The following is a 20,394-nucleotide window of genomic DNA, read 5'->3' as shown; positions in this document are numbered from 1 at the left end:
GTCGATAGATCTCTATTTTAGTATTTCGTCGAAAGCGCTTTTTTTTTACGAATTTATGTATCACTAATTTATTTGACGATTTTTGATTTATATCACGAATTTATTTGTTTTATTATTGTTATTAGTTATTCGTTGAAAAATGAGTCTCAATCGTGCTGTTACGCTTTATGATTTTATAATATAGCACATTTCTAATAGTTTTAACGAATTACACGTCATTTATTTGAATTCAAATTTATTTTAATGACTTAGTATTTACTAAAAAGATGTAATTTTTTTTAAAAAAAAAAGTTTTTATATGGATTTGAATGATTGTTTTGAATTCTTAGAATTGTGTGCATTTGCAATGTACCTAAGTTAGTAGCGAGCGAAACGCGCTTGGTTTGCGAAGCAAACCATATAAGATTGCGTAGCAATTTTCGGGTGTTGGCGAGCGTCAGCGAGCAGGGGGAGCAGCCCACTAGTTTATTTTATTTATCTTTTATTTTATAACCGTCGTTGAACAGCCGACCCAATTTTATGGGTTTACGACTACTAATGTTCAACTCCGCAGCCTTGCAATTTTTAACCCAATCCAGAAGACAAGGGAACTCCTGGATCGAGTATTAGGAGAAGTTAGCCTTCGTGGAGGACTTATTTGATGGATCTAACTCGCATTTGCGTTACATGGAGAGGAAGACCACGAGAACCTCCCTCGCTTAACCTGATTGCATGCCGACTTTAACCTAGGATCCGTCCACCATTGAGAATATTTTACGTTAGCACTGTGGTCGATGCAAGCCGGATGCGGAATTCGTATCGACTGGGATTCGAACCCGGTTCCCCTCATTGGAAGGCGAACGCTCTATCCCCTGAGCCATCGCGGCTCACTTCGCTATTTTACGTAGAAAAAAATTGTAAAATAGCGAAAGTCTCAAAATCGAAGTTCGTTAAATAGAAGTCCGACTGTTTATCCGCCCATTTGGTTAGCGGAAATATTAAATTAAAGTTGCGAACTCAATAAATTTGTTCGAACAATATAATGATATGTCAATATAAATGTTATTTTAAAAAATGATTACTTAGAAAAATTACTTCTGTTCACCAATATATCTAAGTATTTATAATAAGTAATAGATAATAATATTTGGATGTGGAAAGGGAAGGCACGAGCAATCTGAATTCTTTTTAGTACATATATGCATAGTAAATAATTTCTACTTTAATAGAAAAACTGACAAGAATCAACAATTATTGCGAAGCAATCATCAGTGTTTGTGAGCGGCAGCGAATTTGGAGGCTTAACTGCCTAGTTCAAATTATGATCAGTTTTATGAGTCAAATAGTTTTATCAACAAACAAAACAAAAAATGTCTCAACAATAGAACCATAACATCTCAAAAAAATATCTCAAATAGTTCTCATTAACATCAATGACCGAAAGTATAGAGAAAAATACCCTCATTTCTGCAATTTGATTTCAAACCGTTAACTCCCGAAGCTTTAAATAAACATTATCAACCCGTACAGTTTTTGTCTATCCGTGCAATGTTAATATATTTCACAGCTAAATTTGAATTCAATAAAATTAAGTCATTTTTACAGAAATCCCACTTCTACGCATGCATTCACCATAAACACATTTATTAGAAAGAAAAGAAACACCGATTCATGATTGTTCAACGCAATTTAATCCGTATTGTCTGAAACGGTGAATAGTTGATGAGGCGTCGGCGCAGGTAACAATTCGAATAATTCCATATTAATTCACGTTCACGGGTTTTCGAATCTTTCCAAGAAAACCGTTATCATTCAAGGACTTTTAAATGTGAAAATGATTCGAAAATAATTGCGTTTTTTCTATGTTTCCAATATATATATATGTCTAAGGAGATGAAACAAAATCGTAATATTGTTTCGAATCTGATAAACGTGAATAACGATGTGTTTCAGGATTGGGTTAGTTTTATTCTTTGCTGTGTTCGCTTACGTTGTTCTATGTGATGGTGATGATGGTTGCGATGAAGTGGATCCTCCCCTGCAGACGATGAAGCATAAGGATTTAGTCAAAACGATTTCCTGCATTAATGAAGGTAAATTAATCATAAATATCGTTTTATTCCATTAGTAATCATTTTCTTTTGTTGATAAGAATTTGTATACCGCCCCCCCCCTTCCCCTGAAAAAGAGTATGCAGTGAAAATTTTAGACCTGTCACCACGATAGACCCAAACAGGAGAGGGGGGATGACGCAGGTTCACACCGGGAGTGCCGGACGAGAGACCCGGTGAAGCCCCTCCGTGGCATTTATTGAGCAACATAATGTTATACGAGGGTTGCTATTTATATTTCTGGCCTAATAATGAAAAAACAAACATGTAGGATCGAAATTGGTTTTATTGTTTTTCAAAATATTCTCCATGATGATCAATACACTTTTGCATGCGTTTGAACCAATTTTCAAAGCACTTTTTCCAGTCCGATTGAGGTAACTCCAAAACATGCGTTTTGAATGCATCAACCGCTTCTTCGGGGGTCGAAAATCGTTGTCCACGTAATTTATTTTTGATGTGTGGGAATAAGAAGAAGTCATTGGGTGCCAAATCAGGGCTGTACGGCGGATGACCCATCAGTTCGATCTTTCGCTCCGTCAGAAATGCCTTTGTTTGAGTCGATGTGTGAGAGCTCGCATTGTCATGATGAAGAATGATTCGCCTGTTCTTCTGCTTTTTTCGAATTTCTCCGATGACTTCTGGCAAACAAATGGTCGTGTACCATTCAGAATTGACCGTCCTGCGTTGCTCTAACGCCACTGTTGCCACATGACCGTTAATGCCGAAGAAACAGGCAATCATTTGTTTCGATGTGCTTCTTCCTCGAACAACTTTTGTTGGTTTTGCCTCGTCTTGGAAGACCCATACAGTTGATTGCTGTTTTGTTTCCGGCTCATATGCATAGATCCATGATTCGTCACCTGTGTAGATGTTATACACAGCCTTTGATGTACCTTGAACGTATTTTTCCAACATTTCCTTGCACCAATCGACACGAGCCTTTTTTTGAGCGTTTGTCAGATTATGCGGGATCCAACGCGAACAAATTTTTTTTACGCTCAAATGTTCATGCAATATTTTATTGATGCTAGTCATACTAATGTCCAAAGACGCCTCTATCTCACGGTATGTCACATGACGATCTTGCTTTATCAGTTCACGCACAGCATCGATCTTTTCTGGCACAACAACGGATTTTGGACGACCTGCACGGGATTCGTCCTGGATCGAACATCGACCACGATTAAATTCGTTATACCAATTTTTTACAGTGCTGTAGGATGGCGCTTTATCGCTGAATAAAGAATTAAGTTCATCGAAGCACTCTTGTCTTGACAATCCACGTCGAAAGTTATGAAAAATAATGGCACGAAAATGTTCACGATTCAATTCCATTTTTTGAAAGAGAAGAACTTTTCAATTTACTGTCAACAACACAAATGAAGCTATAATGGTAAATCGTCTGCTGAATTTATATTTAAAAATATCAAACTTTCGATTAAAATCATCTGCGGTCGCCTAGCAACACTTACTGTTGCCAAGGCCAGAAATATAAATAGCAACCCTCGTAACATTACAAATGTTATTTTCAAAAGTGATTACTGAAAGTAATTACTTCTGTTCACCAATAGGTCTAAATATTTATAATAGAAATAGATAATAATATTTGGACGTGAGAGGTGAATGCACAAGTGTAAGCCAACAGAATTCTTTTCAGTACATAAGTAAATAGAAAGCCCCCTAGTTTTTAGAAATAAATTTCTTAAAAAGACAATAATTTTTTTCAAGCAATTCAACTTTTGCACTTCAGTACACACATGCGTACAGCTGAATTCGACTAATATTTGCCTAATAAAGAATCTAAGTACAGTGCACTAAAAAATACGCACCACCCCGAATAACTTGTTATCTAATAGACAGATTTTCTACTTAGGTTCAACCCTAATGGTTCGAAGGGTAGACCTTAAATATGCAATGCAATAAATAATTTTCGAATGGTTGCAATATGGAAAATACGGTTCCAGTTACTTAATTGGAAATGCGAAGTCGAAAGTTAGAACCTCATACTAATTTCAATAATTTATATTCAAAGAGCATATTGAAATATCTCACTTTGTTTATACGAAATGTTTATAATAAGTACCAAAGTATTGTATGATATTTTTTTATTACTTATTTTCTGAATTGTTTTCTCTGCATCAGATTTAAACTCTTTGTCTCTGAAATCGAGATCTATGTACCAAAATTCTTGTATCGAATACAAATAATTTGAAATCAGTATGTATTTTATGCAAGTTTTTAATGCTAATATTTATAAACGCAAAATATTTTTTTTCTAATGGCAGGGATTGAACTTTTACGTTCTTCGCCTTGCAAGCTGCCGGTAGTATGACTCATTTAACGTTACTCAGTGGGCACCTATGAACCTAAGTCACGGAGGCGAGCCACACTGCCGCAGATCACCGTTTATAGGGTGGGCCACATTCACTCATCACACAATGGAGAACAACACACAGAGAGAAACATCCATACCCTGAGAGGGATTCGAACCCGCAGTCATTGGCTTCGCAGTCAGGCACGCTAACCGCTCGACCATCTGGTCGGCTAAACACGAAATATATAATTTTTTCTCACACAAAATATAAGCTCTTTCAAAAAGTATACATATTAGGGGTTGCAAATTTATATTAAAGCGAAAAAAAATCACAACCGCTCTCTCATCGAAAACTGTGGAATCACTAGTGAAATAGGAAGAAACGAAAAAATGTCTTCAGTTGTTTGGTAAAATTTGCAGATGTTTTTAACAATCGCCTCTCAAAATCTTCTCTTTTATAAGCAATCAAACATTTAGATTTTTCTGTCTCACTTTCCTCAGTAGTACTTTGTTAGATTTTGTTGCCATTTTTGTTTTTGCCACTATTCCATATATTCATTTGAAGCCCCCAATACTTTTTGACAAAGATTTTAGAAACCTAACATTATAAATGCTGTGTTTCTGGAATATCCTGTGTATTTCTTTTTAAAAAACGATTTGAGTTATAAAGGGTTAAAATGTGAAGGGCTTAAGAAAAAGAAAGTCACATTGACATTTTGAAAACTAACGATTGAAGATTTTGCACACCCCCTTTGAAATTCTGATAAAGCATTTTTTTTTATTTCAGCTCAAAACAAGACTATTTGCAAAAAGTTTCATCACTGTGAAGAAAAGATGCCAAAAGTGGTAAGTATTATCTTTATTCATTTATTTTGAGGAAAATACTTTGTTTATACTTCTTTTAGAAGTAGCCATGATTTATCTATGAATAAGAGTAGCAACTGATATAAAAATTTGATGATTTGAGTGACCCAACCTCTCATAAATTTCTTATGCAGCATGCATTACTAGGTAGCCTCTCTTACTAACCCTAACGATTCTTGACGATATAAATAAAGTAAAAAACGTTAAAAAAGTTTTTAAAAAAAACGTTGAATAAAGTAAAAAGCGTGAATATAGAACATATAAAAGTGGCATGTATTACTCGGTAACCTCTCTTACTAACCCTAACCCAACCGAGAGGTTTTACTGTAGTGGATTTAACCAGCTGGGGGGACAAATAAGGTATTAAAAGATGGGAGATAAAGAAAACGTTGTTGTTGCTTACCTTCATAGATCTGACATTAGTCAAGGACTGGTATCTTAGGACAGGACGCCGTCAGCTGGAAATCAGCGCTAACCTCTGATTGGTCCATTTGTGAGTTTGATAGTATACGTCATCGAACGCTCATCTTGAACTACAATTGCCGTCCAACTCAACTGCAGTTGGATTACAACGTGACGTTAACCACAGAAGCAATGGCGGACAACATCCAACAGCACATTGAAATCAGCCAAGATTTTGATTTTGACATTAAACATAGCTTCTTCATTAAACATAGCACTCTTCATTTAGCTCAGCTATAATGTGTTTTTTCTTGGACAAAGTCATTATTTGTTCTCTATAACACTGGTCGACAATAACAAAATCAATAGAAATTCAAAATAAATATTTGTTTACGTTATTAACGCATGCGCAATGAGAGATAATGTCTGCGTTGGGCCGACTGCTTACGCTGAGCTAACAAAAAAGTATTTTTTTTGGCGTCAGCTCTACGTCAACTTTCCGCTGACTCCCAGATAAGACGCTAGTTCTAAGAAACCAGGCCTTGAGCTAACAAGCCAGTATTTTGTTGGCGTCAGCGGCACGTTGACGTCCCGCTGACGCCCAGATAAGGCGCTTGTCCTAAGAAACCAGACCTTCAGATCAACTCCAAAAAGTTGTTGACAGCCAGAAAGTTGATGACAAGAAGGAGATCGGAAGTTAAGTCCGCCCTGGATAGTCCGACACAATTTAGGTGAGGCTGGATGGACACAACATTTTTTGCAAGTCGGGTAAATTTTTGTGCCACGTTCGAATGTTAGACATTTTAGGTGACCAGTTGAGAGTCTGGCCAAGGCAGTCTGGGAGCTTCGATCGCAGTTGATTCCCAGAAGGGTGCCAGGACACGTTGCGGTGTACCATTGGTGCGTAGGCGCAGTTTGCAAGATTGATTTTTGTCTATATTTGTAAATCTAGTGAAGTTCCTGATAAGTAAGTGATGACCCGGTGGATATATCTTCCTCACTGTCCTCTTTGTCCAATCTATCTGCTATCTGATATATAGAAAGAAAACATGCGACAGGGGACTTAAGTCTGCAATCACTTTTTAAACCCCTTTTCACGCCCCAGTCAAAATTCTTGATGATCCCATCACATCATTTTGATGGTTTATGTTGGTTTCAGTGCTATTCATGATGGTCCGACATCATTTGATGGTCACCATCATCCAACATTTTGCATTATGCATTCATGGTTTTTCATGTGCCATCGAACTCCCATCATTCCTTGATGGAAAATGCTACTTTAATACTATGAAGGTTAACCAGCGAAAGAAGTTTGACTCTCATGAACCAACAATCCATGATGATCCGTGATGGTTCATGATGATTCCAACTATATATTTCCATGATGGTTAAATGGGAATTCTTGTTGGTTCTCAGGAATATACCATCAACACAATTTGTTTTTTTTTTAAAAATTGGACCATTATAAATCAGTCCGAGTTCCTACATTGGGATGGTGGTTGTCCATGATCACTCCAACCTTTGATTTCTAAGGTATTATGATGAAAATTCGTGATTGTTCAACATGAACAAACCAACACAACAAGTTGCTATTCTTATGTTGGACCTTCATAAATCAGTCCGAATTCCAACATTGGGGTGATGGTCACTATCAAAAATATAATGGAATCATTGATGGTTACCATCAATATTATGTTGGTCAATCAGTGGAAAAGCATCAAAAATTTGGACTTAGACGTGCACACGTCGTTACTTTTCACTTACAAAGGGTCTTTTTTATGTAGATCCGAAACTATATTATGATTTCTGCACTTTTATTAGCGCTATATTCGCTTTATATTTTTCTTGCTCTATAAAACAGATTAAACTTCCGATTCAACAGGAATGAAATTTTAAAAAAAAATTTACTAGATTACCACCATTGTAAGTTCATTTTCAAATTTGTTTTTTGAATTCCAACTAATTTTTTTGACTTCTACATAACTTCGTTAAATTCTTTTCGTTGTTAAATAAAACTATCAAACTGACATTATTCCTAGATTAGCTATAATTCAGCAAACAGCATCTTAGTTATTTCAACACACAGCGAACCATATCTCGAACATCGGAGGGTGACGAACATTTCACCAACAATCAAAGGTTTTAAAATAGCCTGACTTTTCTTTTACCTGACTCTGGTAACTTTTTATTTTCTTTCAAAAAAATTGAAAGGATGATTTATTCAAAGTATATTATTTTCCTTGGCATAAGGCCCATGCGCTTTCTGTGAAAATTTATTTGATTATTTATTCCAATTTGCCGACAGGACTGCGTAGAAGTCAGGAAACTGGCCTTACTGGTTCTGAGTTCGAATACCGGGCAATACATGGATGTCCTTTCATTCTCTGTACTATGTGTCCTTAGTGTGGGAGCAACATTGACCCACCTGAAAGAGTGGTCAACAAATCTGCCCTGTAAATGCCTGATTTGACAAAATGCTAACACAGGTGGACATTGGGGAAAAAAATTATTGCAATTTTCAATTCTTTTACAGGTGAAAAAGGAATTTAAGAATTGTGACAAGGATTATTCCGGTGAAGGAACTAAAAAATGCATGAAAGACGGATCGAAAATGTTCGAATCTAAAGATCACCCAGAAAAGGTAATTTGTTTACTAATACTAGCATAATATATATGAAGAGATGAAAGATAACCTTAGGAGAAAAGGTCGCGTTTTTCAATTTCAAAGAGTCTATTTTTCTTCGCTCTGAAAAACTTAGAAGAAGAAAAAAAACACAAGACATTATCGTAAGATTTTGTTTTCATATATGTTTAGATATTTTTGAAAGTATATTTTTTGTTTATAATACGTACAGTACTTTTATGGACGTTTATGGATCATTTCGAACGCTTAACTTTCTATTTAAAACGTTTGCGGGATGGGATACTCGCAAATGACATGGTGTGGGTATCTCGATCCTGATTGGTTGTTAAAATGTGACATTTACTTACGTCAGCAACTGTTCCTTTAATTCTATTTTGAGTAAACCAAGCTGTCAAGCATCGATTCTCTTAAGTGACACATTTTATATTCTTTCACAAAGATTTCAATTCTTTCACTATATCCTTCCCACTTAACGCAAAGACAAGCGCAAGGTCATATAGAACATAAACAAAACAAAAGTCGGACCACGATTTAACGAATTATCGGGACCAAAAATATTATTCGCTAAATCGTGGATAGTTCGTAATATCGAGGGCAAAATGAAACAAAAATTGACTAACCTTATGAAATATTCGAACATCTCTAATATAGCAAATACACAAAATAAATAGAAAACTTACACTTTTTATTCAGGAACTTAAAATACAGCGAATGAGTACGTCCTGATTAATTTGAAAGTATAAAGCATTTCGTGTGAGTAAGGTTTGCTTATTTCCTTGATTTCTTATTTTAAAATGGTGTTTTTTGACGTCATGAAGAGAAGAAAATACTCCTTCTTTTACATCTTGCTGCATTAGATAAGTTTTCACTGTTTCCAACTTCTGTATTCATTGTTATTATAAATCTACTTTATTTTTTCATAAAATTCGTTATTTTTTTTTAGATCATGAAATGCATGAAAGAAAAAAGCCCAGAGGTAAGCAACAAATTTTAAATTTATAAATATGAAGAGTAGAATATAAGTGAACTTATCGTAATCGAACTATTATCGTATTAGCGCTCGTATCGTAGCGCTCGTATTAGCGCTCCTATCGTATCGTATTAGCTCTCGGTCATCGTACTATTTGTTCTGTACTTCCGACTTCCGATGACTGAGTTGAGTTTATAAGAAAGAAAGAGGATACCCAGGTAGCAAAAAGATATGATATAACGTTAGAAAGATGCAATATAATACTGCCGTGCTAGAAAACGCAACACTCATGAATCCTACCTTTCGATCTAACATTCGAACTTTCAAAATTATCATCTATTTCATTACTTTCGGTACAGCACCACATTTTTGCGAAAGGGCATCCCATATTATTAATAAATAAACATTTATTTATGAAAGAAAATAATCAATGTCATCTTGTATTTCCCTATTGCTGAATCAAATGATATTTTGAAAAGGAAAAAAAAAAATTTCAATTTAAAATTTAAGTGGCCCTTATAGATTCTTTTTTTCTGTTCAAATTTATGCTATAGTATTAAATTGTGGCTTGTAGTATTTTTTATAAACTATAGTTTGACGCTAAATTCAGATGCTTATTTCGCTTTAGACTAAGTTTTAGAAATATAGACACGGAAGAATTCACTAAATTAAGGAAAAAAAAGAAATGACGTAACGCGCAACTTAACAGCCATTAAAAATAATTTCAAAATTAAAAATGACGATGGAATGACCCTACCGATGGAATGACTTGCTTGTCAATGAATGTCAATGAAATGACAAATGTCGGCGAAACANTGTCGACGAAACTACCCTGTCGACGAAATGATTTGTCGATGAAATGACCCTGTCGAGGAAACGATCATGTCGACGAAATTACTTGTCGACGAAACGACCCTGTCGACGAAATGACTTGTCAACGAAATGACCCTGTCGACGAAATAATCCTGTCAATGGAAAGACCCGGTCGACGAAATGACCCTGTCGACTAAATGACTTGTCGACGAAATGACCCTGTCGACGAAATGACCCTGTCGAGAAAAAGGCCCTGTCAATGAAAAGACCCTGTCGACGAAATCACTTGTTGACGAAATCAATTGCCGAAGAAATGAACCTGTCGACGAAATCACTTGTCGACGAAATGACCCTGTCGANATACTCTTAATATTAAATTTGTTTTTAGATTTATTGATGATTTAATTATCTTTAATTTTCAAGATTATAGTATTTTATTAAATAATATTTACCCCGAGGAATAAATCTTGCCTCGTAATCATGATGATAATATTGATTTCAATTTTTTGGATTTGGGTATTATAAAAGAAGATAATATCTGCTTTTTGTGGATTTTAACGATAAAGGAAATTATTTTAATTTTAATTAAAATGCAACTTTTAATGAAAATTTTTATTGAAATACCACTTTAAATGAAATGAATANAATGACCTAGTCGATGAAACGGCCTGTCGATGAAGTGGTGTCGATGAAATGGTGTGTCGATGAAGTGATTGTCGATGAAATGAATGCGACCCGTAATATTTATTTATCTAAAAACAAATAGATATGCTCGTTTAAAATTTGATATAAAAAACACAATGGATATCCAACTAAAGGAATTAAATTCTATTTAAATCATTGAGTTAATTGTATATTATTGTAAATAAATTTACTAAAATTTCTTTGTTAATTTATATAATTTTTACCGTGTGCAAATACATTTCGGGCAAATCTGTGGCTAAATTTATGTGCAAAACAGGCAATTCGTGCTTCCTTCTCTTTTCTATTTTTTTTTTTTAAATCAATGTTAATTTTCTGAAATTATTAACTGTCAACTTCTTTAAATTATCCAGTATAATATTACCTTGCGCACATCCATTTTCGGGCTAACTAATCCTTCTTAACTAACAAATCAAACGCACTTCAGTACTGCAGTAAGTACGCACTTTAATACAAAACCCCTCTATTTACGCTTTTACTTCAATTTACGCTTTTGGTTTCATATTTCGCAATCTGGAAATCTTGTTACAAAAATATTTTAAATCATTCTTGAAAAGTTTTCCGTTTATGTAAATTCATTTGAATTTGCTACTCGCTTTATTGATTTCATTTCATGTTTTATTTTTTTTTCTTTACATTTTATTTTTTGTTTTCACGTGATATTTTTACTTATTGTGTTCTATTTTATTTGTAATTTTTTCGTAAAAATATTTCTGAGTGCTCCTCACACTATTATACTGATATATTTTGCTTTGGCTATATTGATACAATATTAGAAAGCACTCCTTTTTGCGGATATAATCGTGTGAGCTGATGAAAATATTATGTCTTGTATTTTCCGGATTTCCATTAATTTTTTTCCCTTGTTTTGGATTTTTTCCCGGTTTCTTGTTATTTTTATTTTTATAATTATTTTTCCCCCTTTTTTTCATTGTTCTGCATTTTTTCCATGTTTTTCCTACATTTTGAACTTGTATATATATATGTATAAACTTGGATTGTAATCCAACACAAAGCGCCAATAGAAATTTGTGTTGTCAGAAAGCGGTTGACGTTTTCATTGCAAGATTTCACTCTTTACACGAAATTTTTAATAAAAATATTAATAAATAATAATTAATAAATATAATAATTAATAAGCGAGTTAATAAAAATATTAATAAATAATAATTTTTACTTCATAAAAGATAGCAATACAATAAAGGAAGCAACAGTGAACCTAATCACATGTTATTTAAAAATCGTATTAGCTATTGTAGCATTTCATTTACAGAGAGCGAAATAAATTTCTTTCCCTTAGTCTTTTGCAATGATTTACTGAATTGAAGTTTAATAAATAAATATGAAGTTTAATAAATATAAGTTTAATAAATATTAAATGGGAGTTTTAAAACATAAAACTATCAACAAGCAGGAAAATCATTTTAATTTTTCTTACCTTCTCTTCCAGATGGATGATGAGGACAAGAAGGATATGAAACACTTTGAAGTAAGTCATGCTTATCAACTCTAGTTAAAGCATCGAACATAGTCAAAAAGTTACGACAAGCAGTTTTCAAAACTAGCTGTTGCCCGCAGCTTTGCGCGCGCTGTCCCAAGACAAAATTTTTGATGGTTTTCCATTGATGGACCAACATAATCTTGATGGTAACCATCAATATATCCATCATGAACCATTATATTTTTGATGGTAACCAACATAAGTAACCACCACTTGAAATGTAGGAATTCGGACTGATTTATGATGGGTCCAACATAAGAATAGCAACTTGTTTTGATGGTTTGTCCATCACGAATTTCCATCATAGTATTTTAGAAATAAAACGTTGGAACGATCATGAGCAACCAGCACCCCAATGTAGGAACTCGGACTGATTTATGATGGTCCTACTTTTAAAAAAAATTGTTCTGATGTTATATTCCTGAGAACCAACAAGAATTCCCATTTAACCATCATGGAAATGTATCGTTGGAACCGCCATGAACCATCACGGATCATCATGGATTGTTGGTTCATGAGAGTCAAACTTCTTTTAATGTTTAACCATCATAGTATTAAAGTAGCATTTTCCATCATGGAATGATAGAAGTTTGTTGGCATATCGAAAACCATGAACACGTCATGAAAAATGCTGGCTGATGGTGACCATCAATTGGTGTTGAGCCATCACGAACACTGAGACCAAAGTAAAACATAAAAATTTTTTGATGGAACAATCAAGAATTTTGACTTGGGATACTTTGGTACTTTGGGTACTTTGATTTCAGATTTCCAAGAGATCTCCGAAACATTGTCAAAGTATTAGATTTTAGTAATAATTTTAAATTTGTTCAGCAACCACTAAATAACACAAACCAACGTAAGAATGAAAAGAAGACATAATGTTAACTCTTAGGGTTTGGTGCGGTGCCTGTGAAGAAAAGAAAAAACAACATTTAGGGGCACTGAAACTTCCCAATCATTACCGCATTTTAAAACTATTGATAAACAGTAGGTACCATACTACACTATCTGGCAAAAAAGCATCCGGATATCCCAGTGGTCCGGATTTAGAGCGTCCAGAGGCACATATTAATGTGATGTTCGTCCTCCTTTTGCAACGATGACAGCCTGCACACTTTCCACCAGTTTTTGTTAGGAATTGACTTCCATCACAGCTGAAGTGAGTGCTTGCAGCGAGGATTCGGCTGGCTACCTAATCTGTGCTCTATTTCGTCCCATATGTGCTCTATGAGATTTAGATTGTGGCTGTGAGAAGGCCAGCCCAGTTTTTGAACACCCATTTCGTCAAACCACGTCTTTGCAAGCTTCGATGTATGAATGGAGCAGTTATTCTGCTGGAAGAGAAATGGACCGAAATATTTCCATAGAGTTTGGAGTGCAGCATAGTCCACATCTCAGAGTTCGTGTTTCAAACCACAGGAACTAACGGACTCGGGACAAAGAAACACCCCCCTACCATTATTGCCTCTTTCAAGCAATAGCATTTATACATATCGTATGATGCTCAAGTTATGGCTCGGGAGGTGCGTGAGGAAGCAGTACATCACATAAAAAAGCATTGGGATGAGTTTTCTATCTTACCTCCCGGCAGAGATAGAAATACTTCAACTGCCTACTATACTGAAATGCCCTGAACGTATACTTGAGTGATTTAATGGCTGCTGGACAGATATTAAATTATATTGCTAAAATTCAATACAATGTCGCGGACATCTCTTGAAAATAGTTAAGCTTAAAATCAAAGTACTTTCTCACGGGCAAACAGCTAGAAAAATTTGGTTAATATGTTGCTTAAAACAAATTATGGCGTTAGGATTGGAGAAGAGGTGAAAGAATTTAATTTTATTTTCTTATCGTCATTGAACAGCAGACCCAATATTTGTGGTTTACGACTACTAATGTTCAACTCAGTAGTCTTGTAATTTTAAACCCAATTCAGAAGACAAGGGAACTTCTGGATAAAATATCTTGAGAAATTTGCCTTGGGGGAGGACTTTTAGATTGAACTAACCCGCATCCGCGTTGCATGGGAAGGAAAACCACGAAAACCTCCCACGGTAAGCCTTACGGCAAGGGGACTCTAAGGCTAAGCGCAAACAGTTTTTTCGTTCCTCAATGAAATAGATGCCCCACAAAAACAAATTGAAAATTTGGGGTTTCCCCCTTTTGCATGGTGAACCCTACAGGATGGGGGGACATCGAGAGGACCACCTGTAGGGTCATCAGAAGGGGAGATAAGGACTGATAGATTTATGAAGAATTAGAATGCAGAAAGTCTTATCTTAATATTTTGTTCTTGAGGATTATAACATTTCTTTCAATTTGTTTTTGTGGGGTATATATTTCATTGAGGAACGATAACCCATAATCCGTCTAACACTGAAAATAGTTTACGCAGCACTGTGATCGGTACAAGACGGATGCGGAATTCGTATCGATCAGTCATCGCTGGGATTCGAACCCGGTTCACGTCAATGGAAGGCGAATGCTCTATCCCCTGAGCCATCGCGGTTCAGGTTGAAGAATTAGAATATTTAAATACAGTTGTGCTGCACATTGAGCTTGGTTACCAGTAAAGTTTTTAAGTTGTACAAAATAGTTTTGAAAAGTAGCCAAGTTGGTCGACAAAGGCGGCTAGTTTCAGTTAATAATGTTTACTCTTTTTCTTCTTTAGGAATGTATAAAAAAGCTACATCAGGAACATTGCAATATAACTAAAGCTGCCGAACTGTGACCGTCACTTTTCAAGCAGACGAATTTACTTGATCTGTACTTTCGATGCACACCTATGCAGTACACTTATTAAATATGTTCACTTTTAAATAAAAATTAATAAAATAATTTATTTCTGTCCTATAAATACTATTTATTTCTATAAATACTATTTATCTCACCAGGTGAGCCTCGGCCTTCTTCAATTTGAAGATCATTTTTCGAATGATCAATAAATTAAAGTGTTATAAGTTCTGTTTACTTTTAATGCAAAGATATTTCAATTTGGTTACAGTAAATCTATTTCATTTGCAGTTTGTAATTTGATTTAAAGATTTGTTATATGCTTGTTTTTTGTTACTGTATTAGAAGAAAAAAATCATACTTCTGTCTTAACTACCACTCTTTTTTAAGAAGTTTCTTTTGCAAAAATGCAAACAGGAATCCCAATCACGTGTTAAGAGTAAATGGGCAGAGAAATGCAAATTTTGTCGATAATGGCACAGATCTTTTTACGACAAATGTAACATGAATTATGTTATAAGGAAAACTTGTATAAGCTTTCGTAAATCTGTCGTAATTCAAAAGAATTCCAACAAAAGCCATGTGTGATATTTTATAGTCAACGAAATCTACTGGTGATCTGTAGCATTAAAGAAGTTTATAATTTTCACTCTTAAACCCAGATAGCCTAATAAAGTTTGTAGAAACATTCCTTCATAGCCACTGAGTACATATTTTCCATTCGAAATTTTAGTAGCATTCAATACATCTTTAGAGAATCCCGCTGAAACTATTAGATATTTAAAATCACACATTGTTTTTAATGTTTGCAGTCAAAACGGCTTATAGTTCAATTTATAATTTACATTAAAATACAAATTCAGAAAATGCATATTGCATTGGACTATCTGGCCACCTATGATGATGATGATAATATACAAGTCAATCGAATAAATAGTTCAAAAGTTGAAAGAGTTTTTATGTGAGCAATAGTTTAAAAGGTACTGCTTTTGACACACAATTTTGATTTCTTGCTGTCCTGGAACTATCTGCACATGCAAGATTTTTTCGGATGTAATTTTTCACATGTAATGCGACTGATTTCGAGATGGTCCGGCCGATAGTTCAGAAGTTATAAGATTATTTTAATAATAAAAACAATTCAAATATCGTCTTTGTGCATTTGGTCTCGTTCGATTAAATGAGAAAAAAAATTCACAGAAAAGTACCTCCGCTGTCTACGCAGTTTTGTGAAATGCGTCAATAGGTACAAAATTATACATAAAACGCTTATAACTTCTAAACTTTTAGTCCGGTCGTCTCGAGATAGGTCTCATCCAGCTTCAGCGTAAAGCAATACATTAGAAAATATGCCTAACTTGACTGTGTAAAAGAAGTCTGGTTCATGTACAATTTTAAAAGGAAGTTATTCTAAATTACATAAGAGCTTTTTTACAATATTCAAATTTTCTTTTCAGAAATGATTAAAGAAAAAAATTTTATGGATTTTTCGTTTGCCATTTAATTGGTGAGTAAAGTTATCCCATATTGCAAAATTTATTAATCAGATTAGCGCATTGAATTTTAGAGGTAATTTTAAGATTTTCATCTTTAAAAAAAAACAGGGTGGGTAGCCAAATTTCTTAACAAAAAATAAACACCTTTTAAGCACTCAAAAAATATTTGTAAGCACCACATACATTAACAAAATGCAAAATAATTTTCACAGACTTAACATGATCATGATAAAATAACTAGTTTCTGACAAAGAACTCTTTTCTTGATTATGATTATATTAGCCACCAAATGAAGATCGAGAGATTTTTCGGTTCGATTTCAGAAAAAATTCTTTATAAAAAATAGTTTTTTAATGCAGAAAATTATTTTCAAACTAATATCTTTACATATCTTGATGTTTCTGCCATTTAAAATGTCAACAATTAACTTTTTTAACAATTTTATATCAATATTTTACTAAAAACATGATTATTAAACGGAATTCCTATCGCTGCACAAAGTAGACCCACTTGGGGGCTACTTTGTGCAAGCTATGTTTTGACTTATTATTTGTAAATATTACATTCAATCGAATTTTCTTGATTTCTTTTTTTAAAAAAATGGTTCAAAGCTGATTAATTCCCTCTTACACTTAGTAACAACAGGGTGCGTAGCTGGATTTTTCAACAAAAAATAAGTACCTTTTAAGCACTCAATAAAAAATTTTAAGCACTTTCCAAAAGAAATTATAAATAGGATATGGGCAGTAATAAAAATTATTTTCTTCTATCATTAAAAGTTCTTCATTAATATAAAATAAACAAAATGCAGAAACATTTCCAAAAACTTTACATAATCATGATAAAATAACTAATTTTTTGATAAATATTTCTTAGAAAATTGTGAAAATCTTGTTTTTTTTTGTAATTTATGACGACAATCGACAAAGCAAAGAAAAAAAATATCTTTTTACAATATCGAAAATTAAGCACTTTTTACTCCGAATAAAAAAAGCACCTTAAAGGGCTTTAAAAAATTGTAGATCCTAAATAAGCACTTTTTAAAAACGCTAGGCACCCTGAACAATAATTAAAGAATATTATGCAACATTTTCGAAGCAGCTTAAATAGCTCAAAATGTTTTGATATCGATGATTAAATTGTTACAGGGGTGATTGTGAGCCCAAGTCAAAATTCCGGAAAATTTATTGAGATAAAAAAAAAAAAATTAAAGTGAAAGTTTAAATTGAAAAAAATTTTAACAAGTTTTTTTTTCTTTTCTCAATATTCCTTAGTTTATTTAAAATTTTACACATACCTATGATGACCTGGAGAAGTAGTCAAAATTTACAAATATGTCTTTCGTTCTTGATTATGACAACTATTTACAGATAAAAAAATATAAAAAATTATATTTATCACGAATATAAGCTTATAAAGTATGCCTCTCTCTTACAAACAAATAAAATAAACTGTGTTCCACCTTTGAAAATTTGATTTCCGAAAACTTCTGTGATCAATGATTTTTCGAAACGTCTGGACCTTCGATCTCCGGAAACCCGAATTTTTTTCCGGAGCACAATCAACATTGTTGTTATAACAGACGGATTTAAATTATTTTGAATTATTTCATTAAGCGAAATAACAAATTTATGTAATATTAAACTTACGTGATCATGGGTGCCACTCAATTTTTTTTTTTTTTTTCAAGAATGAAAATATTATTTTACTAATTAACTCGGTCTAGCACTGTTTAACAAAATTCAGAAATTTATAGCAGACCGCAAAATGCACCTTTCCACAATAATGGCTCGTAATCAATTTTTTTTTTTCTAAAAAAATAAAACAATATTTTTCTTTATTTTATTAATTTATTTTTACAGCAAACAATATACTATTTTTCCTTTCACCATTAGCTCTATAAATTTTATTCTCAAAAAAAAAAAAATTATAATTATCGCAATTTAACTTGGGCTAGCATTTCACAATGTCAGGTAAAGTGCAAACTAAAGCAGAAAAATAGTGAACAATAGTACAAATATTGTTCGCTGTTTAAATAACTACACACTAGTAAAATGTTGCAGGTTTAATTCTGATTACTATTAAAAATACTTACTTAGTCAATATCATTCTGAACTAGAAAAAAATTTTTATAAGTATCTCTTTTCGGAGCTTGGTATATTAAAATTTTTTACATGATTTTAAAATTTTTTAAATTAAAAAAAAAATTTTTTTAAAATGCACCTTATGTCTATTTTCTCATAATTTTCAGTTTAAATTATAGACAAAAGCTTTCAAGTTTTTTTTTATCAATTACTCATTTTTTTAGTGTACTTTTTTTTTGAAAAAAACTTGGTGCACAGAGATTATTTTGCCAACATCCTATATTTATTAGCTACAAATTTTCCTTTATTTTGATAATGAGAAAATTATTTTCCGAAATATACACATGAGTGCAAGACAGTAATTCAAAAATTGCTGAGAATCAAATTCAGTTATTACATATCACACATTTTTAAAATTTTCTTAGGGCGCTAAGTGATTGCTTTTTCAAAATTCAAAGAGCCCTTTTTTTAAGAGAAAGCACTGCCATTTTCTATTTTTAGGGAGAACGCAGGCATTACAATTTAGTCGTAATTTTTCTTTTTTAAAAATTTATAACTTGATAAATATACACATTTAATAAAAATACACATTTATATAATTTACCACAATTTTAAATCTCGAATTAGCATGTAAAAAAATTTATATGTCAGTTTTAAATATGTTAGGATTTATTTTAATATTTCAATTATAACCTTAAAAATCTGATAGTAAAATAAAAAAAAACAGACCAAAATCCTCGATTCCTTTAAAAAACTGAATCCTGGTTCGAAGCTACTCTTACAATTTGATACTATAATTAAAGAATTTTAAGCAACATTTTGGATACAATAGCTACAATTTTATATGTAGTAAACTACTCAGGCAGATTTCAATTTCTTCGAATAACACATTTAGTGTAATAAATTTATGCGATATTACTAATAATATTTACTCACTTGCCTTTAAATATAAATACACAAACGATTGCGTTCATGCCAGAGAGTACTTAAAATGTTTTATATGTTCTACAATTTTATATGTAGTAAACTACTCAGGCAGATTTCAATTTCTTCGAATAACACATTTAGTGTAATAAATTTATGCGATATTACTAATAATATTTACTCACTTGCCTTTAAATATAAATACACAAACGATTGCGTTCATGCCAGAGAGTGTACTTAAAATGAAAAAAACTTACTAACTTTACATAAATGAGTGTAAAATTTAACTTCATTTGTTAATTCTATAGCTGTTAAAATATCAAAATCAATTTTTCTTTAATGCTTCGAAAGTAAATAAATAGCATATTTCTGTAAATAGGGTTGCTACTAAAATCTGGAGAAAATAAATTCCCAGTTTTCTCTGTATTTATCACATACACTATATTAAGAGGAAACACACAATCACTGTGCTTTTGAGTGACCTATATTAGTCTAACTATACAAATTTTAAGTAAGGAACAGCTCAACATAGTTAAAACAAATAATGTTATAGTAAATGAAACAGTTTAGTATAACTGAACTGTCATCCTTAAATATCCCATATCCACTTTTAAAAGATTAAAATAAGAAATAAAATCCCATGCATTTCCCATTTTGTAAGGAAAAACTCAAAATTCCCTGCATTATACCTGTTATTATAGGTGATTTTTAAATTCCCTGTAACTTTCAGGTTTTCATTGTGGAGTAGCAACACTGAATAAGCAAATAGCATGAATGGTAAATGATTTGAAAATTCTTTAGAAAACTGAAATTTGGAAGAAAAAAAAGGTAACAAAATAAAACAGATG

The 20,394-nt window shown here is 32.9% G+C and overlaps 1 protein-coding gene across 1 annotated transcript; it reads left to right on the top strand.

Annotated features, from left to right (window-relative positions):
• Positions 1 to 1,682: 1,682 nt before the first annotated feature.
• On the top strand, positions 1,683 to 15,166 carry LOC107455024 (uncharacterized). The gene is made up of 6 exons (XM_016072422.4): positions 1,683 to 2,072; positions 5,195 to 5,253; positions 8,207 to 8,314; positions 9,261 to 9,293; positions 12,253 to 12,291; positions 14,981 to 15,166. The coding sequence occupies exons 1-6, from the start codon at positions 1,922 to 1,924 to the stop codon at positions 15,038 to 15,040; spliced, it is 450 nt and encodes a 149-aa protein (XP_015927908.1). The 5' UTR covers positions 1,683 to 1,921; the 3' UTR covers positions 15,041 to 15,166.
• Positions 15,167 to 20,394: the final 5,228 nt, after the last annotated feature.

Source organism: Parasteatoda tepidariorum, chromosome 10, assembly GCF_043381705.1.
Source record: "Parasteatoda tepidariorum isolate YZ-2023 chromosome 10, CAS_Ptep_4.0, whole genome shotgun sequence".
Lineage (NCBI taxonomy): Eukaryota > Metazoa > Arthropoda > Arachnida > Araneae > Theridiidae > Parasteatoda > Parasteatoda tepidariorum.
This window is presented reverse-complemented; position numbering and strand designations above follow the sequence as displayed.